Here is a 14067-nt window from a genome sequence, read left to right on the forward strand (position 1 = left end):
CCTTCTGAAGGTTTCACCAAGTTCAAAATTTGTTCCTTGTATATGGACTTCACTTTGGATTTCAATGGTTTAAGCCATACCTCTCTAGCCGGGCGCCATCACTGCTTCCTCGTACTGCGTAGGTTCATCTTCTACTAAATGAAGTATTCAGTAGATATGATAATCTTTCCTGACCTTTGCATTTTGTTACAGTCTTAGCTGAAGCTCCTACATCTAATGTAGTATATTCTTTGCTCAGTTTTATGGACAAATTGCTCCAAAACATTCCTAGTTCAATTTTGTTTCAACTTAAGCCAGAGATTCAATAATCTCAATAAGCTCTATCATCCTCCCACTTACTCCTTTAACGAGTAAACCTTTTCCAAAAACATTCATTCTCTGACAAACATTTTGTCCTTAAATTTTGTGTAAGGAACAGAAAACTACGATCAAACATTGGTCTAAAAAATTATATAACTCTTTATATTTTTATCAGACTTTTAGATGCTGGCTCTTTTAAGTGAATAATTTGCTATTTCAATTATAAATCCCCCCCCAAAAAATAAGATCATATCGATAATTGTAATAATTCCATAATTGTTCAATTGCTTGCTACACTTATGACTTAGATATATTTCTTCTTGAAAGAAGAATCTTGTTTATCTTTTGCCATAATGATATTATATCTTCATCTTGAATTTCTTTGAACTATTTCAAATATTTCAGTCCTTGACTTTTATCAAGTAAATCATATTTACTCATTACATTGATGAAAAATATTCACCGCGCCCTGTTATATCCATCGAACTTAATACATCACAATGTATTTAGTCAATTCATCTGATATAACCAAGCAGTGCCACACACTAGTTTTATCGATCTTCTCAAGTTGTTTAGCTTTAATGTTATATATAGCAAACTTCAAAATTCATCATGAATAAACCATCATAAATTAGATATTTAATCAAACCATGTTCTCATAATAAAATGAACAACTATTGTTTAATACTTACAAGAATATCCATCGCATAATCCATAGGATAACGCATTACATAACTCTAAATCAAAATAACTATTATTTTAGTTCTAAGATAAACCTTGAAGATAAAATAAAGACATGACTTTGACGGTCTCCGAGCAGCGATCCCGTCACCATTCCCGACTCGTATCATGACTTAATTTCTTCTCTCCTTCTGAGCTTTTTGTAGTCCCTGTATCGGTTTGCAAAAATGAGAGCAATCAATCAGTATCAAATACTCATGACATAAAGAAATTTACAAGTAGAATAACATATACCAATTATACTTTACCGGAAGAACCATTCTTCTTATCCGCCAAAAACTTCTTGCAGTTACGCTTCCAATGTCCCTTCTGCTTATAGTAGAAACATTCAGTCTCCTTATTGGCTCCGCCCTTGTTCCTCTTCTAAGGCTCAATCTTACCGGCTTCAATAGATTTCTTCTTCTTGGACTTGCCTTTCTTCTTGAAACTGGCGGTCTTATTGACCATCAACACTGTTTTCTTCTTTTGCATTCCAGTTTCCGCAATTTTGATCATAGCAAACATTTTGCACTTTTATCCATACAATTCATGTTAAAGCCATCGTAAGATGGGGGAAGTGAAGCAATCACAATTTTTGTACCGAGTGTTGGAGGAATTCCAAATTCCAGAGAAGTCTAACATAGCCAGCAAGCTTTACTATATGCTCACTCATTGAGGAACCCTCTTCCATCTTGCATTCAATCAAGGCCTTGGTTAATTCAAAACATTCAATTCATGCCTGCTTCTTGTACAGAACTTCCACTGACCCAATTATAAAATGAGTAGTAGATCGTTCAAAACGGTTTTGTAGTTTAGGAACCATGCAAGTTAACATGAGGCACTGGACTGAATCATAGGCATCACTACGAGCAGCATAAGCAGCAACTTCTTCTTGTGGTGCATCCTTTGCAGGAGCATCACCTAGGGGCTGATCCAACACATACTCCTTTTCAGCACTCCTGAGAACAAATCTCAAGTTCCGGATCCAATCCGCATAGTTCCCATCATTAGCAGCCAACTTTTCTTTCTCTAACATAGGGTCTAAGTTGAACACATAGCGAGCTATTGATCTACAACGATAGACACAAATTCATTTGGAAATTTACCCATAGTTAATGTTGCACTAGTGTTTAAACAAATTTTAATATAAAGTGCACTCCCACTCAAATTAGTATCTCTCATAATTGAAAGTGAGTGATTCAAGATCCTGATCTCATTCACACCCATGGATGGTAGCATCTCATATGATGCGAGTTTCAACCGGTAGGCAATCATTTGCCAATCATATCACCATATGACTCTTGTTCTACTAGAACTTCAAGGCAACCGATTGTTTCTGATGTGAAGTCCTACCTCACCCATCTTTCCCTAGTCACCTTGCGAGAGGAGAAAGAAAAGATGTGGTAGTGCTAATTTTCTAACTCTATTACACCATCTGATAAGTTTGTATTGTATTTTTTTACAAGTAAGTCTATATTATATTTTTACATAATTTTACATCGAAAAATTGATTTTACAGGGTGACCCCACATGTCAGGACCATGTGGCGTTGACTTGGGCATATACATTTTAGACAAGAGTAAGAACAAGTTTGGCGTTTAGACTTGAGCTTCTTCTTTTTTGCAGGATTTTGGACTTAAGATTACAAACAAAATTGCATTATTTATTCAGAGTAGCCAAAATTCATATTCAGATCCGTGAACGACTCATTGTTCTTGGTGTCATGTCCTTTGAAGCCATGCTGCTGCAGGCTAGAGTCGTCGTCGATCTCCGATGAGCCGTGCGTCTGGAAGTTGCGTGAACGAAGCACTTTCATGCCATGTGTTGGAGAAATTTGACTACAGTGGGTTCTTCCTTCTTTTCCTGATTTGTTTACAACCAGATGAGAACACAGTGCCAAGGATAGCACGGAAGCTAGCTAGTTCACGAGAGCTCGAGCCATGGAGTGGCCATGGTGCTTAAAGTTTCTTCTACAAAAATATGCCTTCAAGGGTTAGTCCTGAATGGTCTCGTTTACAACCAGATCTAAATTATATTTGTGCTAGTGTTCCGAAATACTCCCTCCGTTCCTAAATATAAGTTTTTTTAGAGAATTCAATATGAACTATATACAGATATTTACAAGACATAGTTTAGAGCGTAGATTCAGACATTTTGCTCTGTATGTAGTCCATATTGAAATCTTTAAAAAGATTTATATTTAGGAACATAGGAAGTATTCTAACAAGAAACAAGGACAAACTATACATCCATCTCCGTGGCCACAACACGATTTATATAAGACATAGTCTATATATGGATTGACTATTCGTCACCCTGGGCGAGGAATAGTTATTATTCACCCACCTCTATTTTAACATCTATGCACCGTAATTTTACGTTTCGTAAATTTTGTCTTATTTTAGACATAAAAAGAGAATGTAAGAAAACCTATAATCGTCGTAAAAAAATATTTTATGTTATGTAAAACTACAAATATAAAAACATAGTGTAAAATGTACAGAAAATACAATTTTTAACCTATATTTTTTTTGTTATGCCAAATTTTATGCAGTAAATCAATATGAATGTAACTGTTTGTATTTCAAATATAATTTATTTATGAAATGATCGTAAGATTACCTTAGGTGAAGAATAACTTATTCTGCACCCTGTGTGATGAATAGTAACACTATATATATATATATATATATATATATATATATATATATATATATATATATATATATATATATATATATATATATATATATATATATATATATATGTTTCCTACAAGCAGTGGTAGTTACCACCACTTGCGTTTTGTATGTTGTATGTAGTATCTGTCGAAACCGAGAGTATGTACGTGTAGTATATAGTATATAACAATGATTAGGTAGTATATATACTAATTTTTAGGTAGTATGTACCATTTTTAGTATGCTCTTTTTTACGTACAAATATGTACGTATTTCATAAATATAACAAAAACTATGGGCTCATATGCAATTTTTCACGTAACTTGCTTTGAAATATCTTAGATATAGTATATGAACATATTTAAAATAATAAAATAGTATATATAATACCACTTGGTAGTATATGAGATATGTGGGGTAACTACCACTGGGTGGTAGGATGGATGGACAAATATTTCCTACAAGCAGTGGTAGTTACCACCACTTGCGTTTTGTATGTTGTATGTAGTATCTGTCGAAACCAAGAGTATGTACGTGTAATATGTAGTATATATCAATGATTAGGTAGTATATATACTAATTTGTTCAACATTAGCTTGTGTCTAGTTCGGTCCTGCAAGGTTTATTCTCAACCAATGATGCCCAAAAAACAAGCAAGCTTTGCTCCATTAACCCTATAAGTTCACTGGTTAACAAGTTGGAAGATAATCCCGCAAAAAGAAAAGAAAAAAGGTTGGAAGTTCAAGCATTGGCAAAGACAAAAAACGGTGTTTCGCCGAAACATGAACATACTGCCGTAATGAAACATTTGTTGTGTTTCCCTACATAATTTAGTTTTCCCCCTTAGTTACGTATTACGACAATAAAAAAACAATCTCATTATGAAGTCAGCTACTCGCGGTCGCAGGTGGCAACACACATACCACAGAAATATGAAATCAATGAACTGAAAGAGGAATGCACAAATGACGTTAGCGACGGACAAGGTGTTCAATAAGAAAAGGTACAGCTGGCATCCCCAGGATTAATTTACGTTAGCGAGGCAGTTTCCACTTGTCTATTCACCAGTCGGTTTGTACAACACACAACAATGGTGCAGCACTTGACCTCTACAACAAGAAGAATTGTGAATAAAGGAGCTCGCGGATCTTGTAGTAGTCCTCGCACAGCGGACCCTCGACCACAATCTGCTGAGAACCCGTGCTACCCTGCAATGCACAATCATGCGTGTCACAGGCACACCAACTAAAACCATACACGATCTAAATTAAAAAGCAGTTTATCATGCTTGATCTGGAGTATCGTTCATCGTGTCATTCCGTTGTTCAAGGACCATGCCAACCAAAATTTGGCGCGCCTACGTCTCGCTTCAGTACTTATAGTCGTCGCTAGGTGGTCTACGGATCTGAATGTAATTTTTATTATTTCCGGTATTCGTTGTACTCTCATGATTGATGAATAGACTAGAAGTTTTCCCGCAAAAAATAAAAGTTCTGGCCACAAAAAAAAATATGATTGATGAAATTGCTACTAAATGTATAGCAGCTCTAGTAATTAGTTTACCTTCTGGTTAGAATCGCCAATCTTGCGTACAGTGATGTACTCCCCACACCGTAGAGCGCCCCCAGCAAACTCAACCTGGACGGAATTTCTTAGCATTAGATTTTGGTCTCAAGTATATAACCAGAGATATCCGTTTGATGCACATTCTAAAGCCAAAACGTGAAGGATGGGATGACCAAGGGATGCAACATCATAAATTCAAAATAAAAAACAGAGACCTACCTGTAAACCTTTATTTGCTAGGAATTGCTTGAAATCGGCCAATTTCAGATCACCCACAAGAACTGACTTGTGGGCTGCTGGAGTTGATGAGGGGGGTAGCAGAGTGAGCTTCTCATCCACCTTTCCAACCCCTGAATCAACCCATGCAATTTCATGCTCACCCAACTGCAGAAAATGCGGGTGTCAGAGCCAGTGCTTTCTTTCAACAAACTCAAAGCAAGTAAATGTGGCTGAAGACTGAGATCAGGTGGTTTCCGGTGGTTACTGGCCAAGATTTTGCATGGATGGCTCAGGGTTGAGCAAATTCAACTGGTTTAACATTAGTTATTCCTATGGCTGGTGACTAGTTGGGAAATGGAATGAATGAGCTGCCTGGTTGGAAGCAACAACACTTCCTTTTTGTTCATTTTTTTGTTTTTTCATTTTGAACAGCAAAAGAAGTTCTACCATTTTCTTTTTGTTTGTTAATTATGGAGATCTGAATGGGCTCTGTGTACTTTAGGAGAAGTTATTCCAAGAGAGAACTAGAACCATTAGATTGGTGCTTTACTTATCTCAAATTTAAATGATGGCATAAGCTCCACATCAATATGACTTTAACATCAATAGAGAGATACAAATAAATTAACACTAAGGGAATCAAATATAGCTCATACCTTCTTAGAAAGGACATTGCTCATTAACTTCTCGGAAAGTTGTACCTGAAATTTTATAATAGCACAGAAATTACAAAATTAGCAAGTCTGCGTATATCATATGCATATATGATTGGTTGCAAAGTTACACTAGCCTCCCTAGCTTAAATAAATAATGGCATATAGAAAGTTCTTGTTGCTGACTAATTGTTAGCGTCCTGATGGTGCAATGACTTAGTAATTGGCAATGGCTATTATATTCACTAATATGAAGCATTGCGGTGGTCGGTGCATTGACTTCAGATGTAAGAATTAATACAACAGTATCTGAGGATGACCTTGCTTTCATGATCTCTTAAGTAGAAGCTCTGCTACGAAAGAGTTTTTCAGTTAACAAACTAACCTTGTAAGCACATAAATCTGATGTTACATCAATTGTTTCTTCTATTTGAGGAGCATAAACATGCAAGTCAGAGTTTTTTGCACAATGCATTTTTAAATGTTCAGTAGCTTCTGCTGATCCATGCACCAAAACCTGGAAAAAAATGAGAAGAGGTTTAGAGTGTGCTACAGATTTCCACATACAGAGAAAGTATTGGCCACAAGCACTGCAACTGCAGGAGGTCACTGATATCACACATGGTAAATCAAAGCAAGAATAGCCAGAGTATCTACACAACGTCTATGGTGGCACATCCACCTTCAAGTGGATAAATACGCAATGCTAGATTCACATGATCTAACTAGTTTTGGATTCAATGATGCAAGTGCTTGGCTTGGAGAGAATTCAGAACTATCTTTAATCTTTAACCATGAAAAGGATAAAATACATGGGCAAACAAAGAAGGGAGCAAGTAAGTCAAAACTGAAAAATCAAAGCCATGTATATTATAAGATACAATATTCCAACTAAAGACACGTACGAGTTTCAGTGGGGCCACATGAGCAATAACTGATTTAACGGAGCGTCCATCGGACCGACCTTCAAAGTCCATATATGCCAATGAGCATTTCACTTGCACCTGGAAGATGGCAATATATGTAAACAGATGGGAAGTTCAGTTTGGGTAAACATACAGCTATAACTTTGATATAGATGCAGAGACAAAATGAAGAGACAGGAGAACTTACAGTCATCTCGTTGGAAATAACTTTTGACGGTGCTGAATCAAGAAGAAGGCGTGCTGAACTCTCATCAAGCTTACCATCCATGCCATCTCCAGCACCCTGAAAGAAAACATGCCCTTAGTAATCTAGGAGTACATGAAACTATATAAGACTATTTCACCTTAAGTAAAAAAAAATAGCACCCCTGAAGATGGCAAGGAAATTTCCTGTTTTTCCACTTCACAATTAAAGCTTCTTGAGTAGCCAAAAAGAACAGCAAGCACATAAGCAAACTTACGAGCATCATATTATTATCCATTTCATCTTGTTTCATCATATAATCATCAGGATTGATAACCTCGCCGAAGTCATCCCAGTCAGCAGTATTTTCAAAGAAAGGAAACATTGGAGCGATGCTGGTCACCGGAGAGACAAATCCATCAATTAGAATATCCACATTCCCGCCAACATGTGAGCCAGCTGATGGAAGCAGAAAGTAAAGAAGCGCCGTTAGCTGCATACTCCCTCCGTCCAGAAATAACTGTCGTTCAAAACGGATGTATCTAGCACTGAAATACGTCTAGATACATGCATTTGAGCAACAGTAGTTTCTGGACGGAGGTAGTACGACATATTACATTAGAATCAGATGGTAAAAGACTTTAAACACATGATAAGTTTGGGGAAAACAGATAGAAGTGAAACAAAAGATGTGTTACCATCAATTTGATTTTTCAGTATAGTAAACAAGAATGGAACAGAGATATTGAACTACATCAAGTCAACATACAAGATAAGGAGAAAAGGAACAGAAGTAGAATAGTCATAAAAACAGTCACAGACAGTCTTTAGGAGAATTAGAACTGGTTATCAGGAGAGACATAATATTTAAAACTGTGCTATGCAATTGCAAATGTGATGAATCAGGTAAAACAGCCAATGTAAGTGCCGCAAAAAAGTGTGGCCATCTTATACCATTGGATGATTTACGAGACGAGCTTGCATCAACAACCATGGGGTCAGAAGCCTTTGCATTTGATTCATGAGAAGCCTTTAGCTCCTTCTCCTTGCTGATGCTAGCCTTTAGCACTTCTTCCTTTTTTATGCGTTCTTGTTCCTCTTCATAAGCTTTCAGCTCATCACCAACTAAAGGAACTCGCTTGCTCATAGTGACTTTTACGGCTTTGGGAGGTGGATCCACTTGAAGCATGCGAGCAAGTGTCCCAAACTGGAAGGGGAATATTTTGTAATCAGATGTCTGTAAATATATACATACAATGCAAGAATTCTGTACTAAACAAAGATGTTTCTCATCACTTTTTGCGCTCAAATCTATGGGACATGACACAGCTATAATGGTAAATTTTATGGAAATGGGGCTTTATACTTTCCACCAGTAATAAAAGATAAATTCAGCAAGTATTAATTCACAAAAACACCTTCAGGCTTCGGCTAATGCTCTTTACATATCGAAAGTTTCATTAAGTGTTCACAAGGCATCTAGTCATTTATATCTTCAAAGCTCCACAGTTCTTATGGCAATTTATTTAAGGTGGCAAGCCACTGAAAACATGTGAAGAGTGAAGAGAAGTGTGACCCATTTGAAGAGGCTGCACACATGGACGTACCTGACCCTTCTCAGTAAAAAGCACTAGATTTTTAGCTTCATTTGCCATCTCAACAAAAATGTCATGAGAAAAGCCAACCTCCAAACTTGACATGGATGCTAGAACCACCTGCAAAATATTTGTTAAGTTCAAGATTCCAAAAGTATGGCAGACATATATATTGTTACTCCAACCTTTGGAGCATCTCCCAGTTTCTCTAGCTCTTCTTTGTTAATTATCAGTGAGACATGTCTGCAACAGCGGAAGGAGAATAGTTATTATTACCAATCAAACAAAAGAATTATGTGGACAACTGTACATAACCTAAGAAAGCTCTCTTGAGGATTCTTAAACACAAAGTTCAATAGACGCAAAACATCTTAAAACTGAAGTGCAGCACAGTTAAGATGGCTGCGTAGTATTCTGAGAACAGAACAACCAAAAAGTGATAACAAATAAGTGTGACTCTGCTAGGAGCAAGAGAGGGGAAGCATGTTCATGACATGGCAATCGTTATACCTTAATAAGAAGGCATTATCTCTAGTGTGTTCAAAAGACTTTGAGATCGAATCACTCATCCATTCAAGAAAACTCTTGACAAAATCAACAGTACTAGTAGAAACATTTGTCAGAAAGTAGATAGGATAGACCAAATGTCGTTGAGCCCAGTACTGCAACGTATCAAGATAAAAGTTTAGCACATCATTAACATACCAGGGAAAAGGAGAAATAATAATACAATCAAGATATCACCTGCTCCATTATTAAAAGAAGTTCTAGTACTCTACCAGCTGTATCAACAGGCAGTAATACGCTACCACCACTTGATAGAACTTTCACCATTGAATCTGTATAAAAAAGTTGACGCTTCAACCAAGAGGTTTTGACATACAATGCAAGTAAAATAACAATTTTAAGTTGTTCATCGTATCTGAACATGGCACTTCACCATGAATTAAAAGTAAAAAGGAAAATCCCAAATGTTGCAAATTTGGAAAATAAAATAATGTGTATCAGTGCATCTTCTTAATTTCTATGCGTAACAATAAGAACAATTTGCACTTCATCATGAGCTGGTAGCTCAAGCTAACAAGGACGGAGGGGGGTGGGGGAGAATAGCATATCTAATGCAAGAGAATACTTATTGGTAGCTAGTCCAGTGACATACCAATGAAATCTTGATCCTGCTGCCTTTTGTAGACCTGATTGTTCAAGGCATTGTAAGCATCAGTAATCAAAACAGCTGGCCGTACAAAAGATCCAAGGGCTGTACCATTCAAATGCCTGAAAAGAGCACATTAGTGTGTTTTTTAAGCAAAAGAGTGCCTAATCTGTACAGGACGGACACAATAAAGGATCTAACCTCTCTTTTCGGTGGTTAAAGTCAACAGCATAGACGACATCCTCTCCATCTTTTGTTATCTTCCATACTGTACCCCCCAAAAGATGGCCCGACACATGTGGCGCAATAACTATTCCTTCACCTTTATCTGTTGAGAAACGGTTATTGACGGCATACAACTGAGCATACTAAAATTGTGTACATCAACACGGTCTCACTGACCGTTAAGAAGGTGATTTTGTGAATATTTCAGTCTCACAACATTCTGGAATGTGGCATCAATATCATCCAAAGAAAACAAGTCGAAGTCTGCAACTTGCTGCAAGAGAAAATAAAAATGGTAAGAGTCCTCGATAAACGACGAAGAGCGATAAATGAAAATGCAGTCTGCAGCAAGGAGGATATTGAAAACTGAATATGCATACGTAGTTACAAATTACAACAATGGGCTGAGGAAGCTTACCCATCGAGATAGAAAATAATCATACATGGTTAAAAGGCCAAGTCTAAACACAGGTTCTGTTGCATATACTGGTGCAGATAATCCAAGATGTTTTATAGCATAGGGCAAAGCTCCTAGATGCATCATGTCAGGATGAGACAGAAGAACAGCATCTATTGTTGGCGCAACCCTGAAAGATACAAGACATGCATAAGCAAAAGTACCAAATACGTTTGGAAGAAACAAGTCAAAATCTGCGTAAAAAATCGAGCGACAGAAGCAATCTAACAACAACATTTTACCATCTGTGGGCATATATATTTAAAAGCCTAAACGGAAAAATTGCATTTGACTGTGAATCTGTAGAAACAGTTGCTACTATATCCATGTAGGTTCGTGTCACCAGCCCAGGGAAACGAATAAGGCAGAATTCTCCGCTAATTTTTCCTTCTAGGTGTACAACAGCCTGAGAGTACAGGCACGAGATTGTCTATTGATGCTACTGATTAGCGCAAGCTAAAGATGGGGGTGCCTCGGCCTAGTTGGCACAATTCGTCGAGCAGGTGGCGTGCGCCCGGCGAGGCAACCAACCGCGCCCACGAGCACACACGCGCGGCGGCGCGGAGGCAACCGAATCGAAGGGGAAGCAAGCCCGCGGCGGGGACGGGGTGGTTGAGGGAGGTGGGGGTACCTACCTGGCGAGGGGCTGGAGGAGGGCGGGGTCGCAGTGGTCGGTCCAGCCGCAGTCGAGGAGGAAGCGGAAGCCGTCGACGGCGAGCAGATAGCAAAGGGGACCTTCCCCGTACGCCCCGCTCAGCGGCATCACCTGCACGGACGTCCCCATCCCTTCGTCGTCGGTGGGCGGCGGCGGCGGCGACGGCGAGTGGAGCCGGAGGTTCGAGCGGGTTTGAGGTTGAAGGAAGCTGCTGGGCCGGCTGGTATGGAAGTGAAACTTGGCCCGGGCTAGGCGATACGGGCCATAGGGCTCGATTAGTTTGCTGCCTCAACTTACCGCTTTAAAATATAAGGTACTCCCCCGTTTCATATATTTTTGTCGTGATTTTAGTTCAACTTTGAACTAAACCACAACAGGGAGTATATTAGTTTTTTCAAAAGTCAATCATGTGTATGTTTGATCAAGTTTTTAAGAAAAAGTGTCAATATCTACAATACCAAATTTGTACTATTGGAACCATCACGAAAAGTATTTTCATATATTTATTCATTTTGTATTATATTATAGATGTTAATATTTTATTATAATGACTTGCACGGAAACTGATGGACCTTATACTCTGAATCGGAGGTGATTTTACATAAAGACTTAACCAAAAAATTACCTGAAACAATAAGCTTCCATCTACATCTATCACTCTCCTTAGTGAGAAGCACATCCTTAATCAATTCTTCCACTCTATTTCATCAACTATCAAGTAAAACAATTACAAACATCTCTTTCCTCCTCCACAAGAAAAGTTCTTCTCCTCCCCTCGGCGTCTCCGCCAGTCCGCCCCGTCTCCGATGGCCTCTAGGTCATGGAGGTGTGGAGGATCTCGGTCCCCCGCCTGCAGGAGGGACCTCATTCTTGTTCTTGTTAGATTCAGCGTCTTGGTTAGGTTTGTGTGGCGGCGGCGATGTCCCTTAGTAGGAATAATGTTTCTCACGTTCTATCCCCGTCTCGATGGTGCGTCTAGCATCTTCGGAGGGCGTGTGGAGGTTTATCTCCATCGGATCTTGTCGGATTCAGTCGGTGTTGGTGTTTGGTGGATCTGTTTGGATCCGGTCTTCATTCGTCTTCGTTTGGGTGTTCACAGGTTTGATCCTTTTGATCTACGGCTTTCTTAATTGGTGATGGATGCTACTCTGGTGCGCTGGTCCTATGGGGCCTTAGCAGTTAGCACGACGACTTCCTGACTGTCTACTACAATACGGTTTGCCCGACTCCAGTGAGGAAGGGGTGATGCCAGTGGAGCACCTTTGGCTCGCTCCAGTGCTTATAATCGCCGTTAGGTGGTCGACGGTCATGGTTGTAATTTTTATTACCTCTCTTGTTCTTTGTACTGCTACGATTGAAGATGGATAGATTGAAAGTTTCTCGCAAAAAAAAAACTATCAAGTAAAACACCTCTCAAAATCCTCCTAAACTTAACACTCTTCCAACCATAATTTAAATTTTGGCAACTACTTGTAACATTATGTAATCTAGGAAACCTATCATGTAAAGGTTTTCTCCTTGTCCATTCATCCTCATATCTACCGACAATGATACGTCGCTGATTTATTTTCTTCGATGTGTCTATCTTATTTCCTACCTATAACATGTAAGAAATTGTTTATAGCAATGGCCTTTTGATTTTCCACTGACTCAGCCAAAAATGTATCAGTGTGTCCTTTCACTATACATAATACCATGTGACACTTGTTGTGGCGTATGTCCCCTCAACATTCCCCTGCTGGCGTTATGTACCGGCTAGAGTATCGACGCATAGGGTTAGCTCCAAAATTCATGTCTTCATCCTTTCCTCGTGAAATAGCTTGAGGCCCCACTCCCCTTGACATCAATGCTTAATTTTGGAACCTGCTTGTCTATTTGATCACCACGAAATCCTCGCTTTCTTTCTCACTGAAACTTATGAAGAAGAGTGTTGTGAAAACAACCCGAGGCTTGTTTCGCCTGTTTCTATAAATCAAGGACTTTCTCATGAATGCATAGAATTTAGGTCTAAATTAAAAAGTATGGAAACCATGATGACTTGAGTGAGTTTGCCCAAAAAATGATGGCTTGAGTGTGATATGCAAGGACTAATACATAGATATGGTATATTTAGAAGAATACAATGCAATATATATGGATAATATATCATCCCGTTCGCACGGTTACTGATTTCCTCGGGGGCGAATTATGCCGCATTTGAGCGAGAGGATGCCGTGTCATGCTTCGTTCGTCAAGGGTATCCAGATGCGAACACATGCTTTTCTAGTCCTTGGCCACCGCTGGTACCTAAGAGAGGTGTGCCGCCGGGAGCTGCACCGAGAGGTTGTGGTCATGGGCGTCGATTTTTTGACAAAAAGCAATGGTGTTTGTATTTCATTGATGAAGAAGAACACACTACAAAGACTGGACTAATCAGACAAACACACAACATCGCCACAATAGTACCACATCAACACCACACCATCAAAGACTAGGAAACCGGCTTCACTGATCACGAAGGCTTGACAAGGGGAAGGAAGTCATTGGCTTCCATCATCATCTAACCAAGTAAGACGGACGCCTTGAGCTTGGTCGTCTAGTTACCACCCAACAACACCCCTCGAAGAAAGGGAGGGTTTCGTATGGGGGCGAGGTAATCCAAGATGGATGACACTCGCTAATTCGGCTTCAAATGAAACGTTGGCCTGTCCACCACATGATCTAGAATTCGGGTCGCGTCTACCGAACACCATA

General features: G+C 39.0%; 1 protein-coding gene across 1 annotated transcript; it reads right to left on the reverse strand.

Moving 5' to 3' along the window:
• Positions 1-4648: 4648 nt before the first annotated feature.
• LOC123123322 (cleavage and polyadenylation specificity factor subunit 2) lies at positions 4649-11605 on the reverse strand. The gene is made up of 18 exons (XM_044543811.1): positions 11315-11605; positions 10641-10809; positions 10400-10496; positions 10199-10325; positions 10004-10119; positions 9589-9683; positions 9355-9506; positions 9030-9087; positions 8857-8964; positions 8204-8456; positions 7527-7708; positions 7253-7348; positions 7045-7143; positions 6525-6656; positions 6143-6187; positions 5487-5651; positions 5265-5339; positions 4649-4909 (listed from the first exon to the last, which is right to left on the reverse strand). The coding sequence occupies exons 1-18, from the start codon at positions 11461-11463 to the stop codon at positions 4811-4813; spliced, it is 2217 nt and encodes a 738-aa protein (XP_044399746.1). The 5' UTR covers positions 11464-11605; the 3' UTR covers positions 4649-4810.
• Between the last annotated feature and the right edge of the window lie 2462 nt (positions 11606-14067).

The sequence above is a fragment of the Triticum aestivum genome, chromosome 5D, assembly GCF_018294505.1.
Source record: "Triticum aestivum cultivar Chinese Spring chromosome 5D, IWGSC CS RefSeq v2.1, whole genome shotgun sequence".
Lineage (NCBI taxonomy): Eukaryota > Viridiplantae > Streptophyta > Magnoliopsida > Poales > Poaceae > Triticum > Triticum aestivum.

Bases quoted from the DNA above. Each gene is read 5' to 3' on its own strand.
- LOC123123322 (XM_044543811.1), bottom strand. From the start codon at position 11,463: ATGGGGACGTCCGTGCAGGTGATGCCGCTGAGCGGGGCGTACGGGGAA. The intron at 10,497-10,640 runs GTAAGCTTCCTC...TTTCTCTTGCAG, and splicing joins ATTATTTTCTATCTCGATGG to CAAGTTGCAGACTTCGACTT. The intron at 6,657-7,044 runs GTACGTGTCTTT...ATTTTTTTCCAG, and splicing joins ATGTGGCCCCACTGAAACTC to GTTTTGGTGCATGGATCAGC.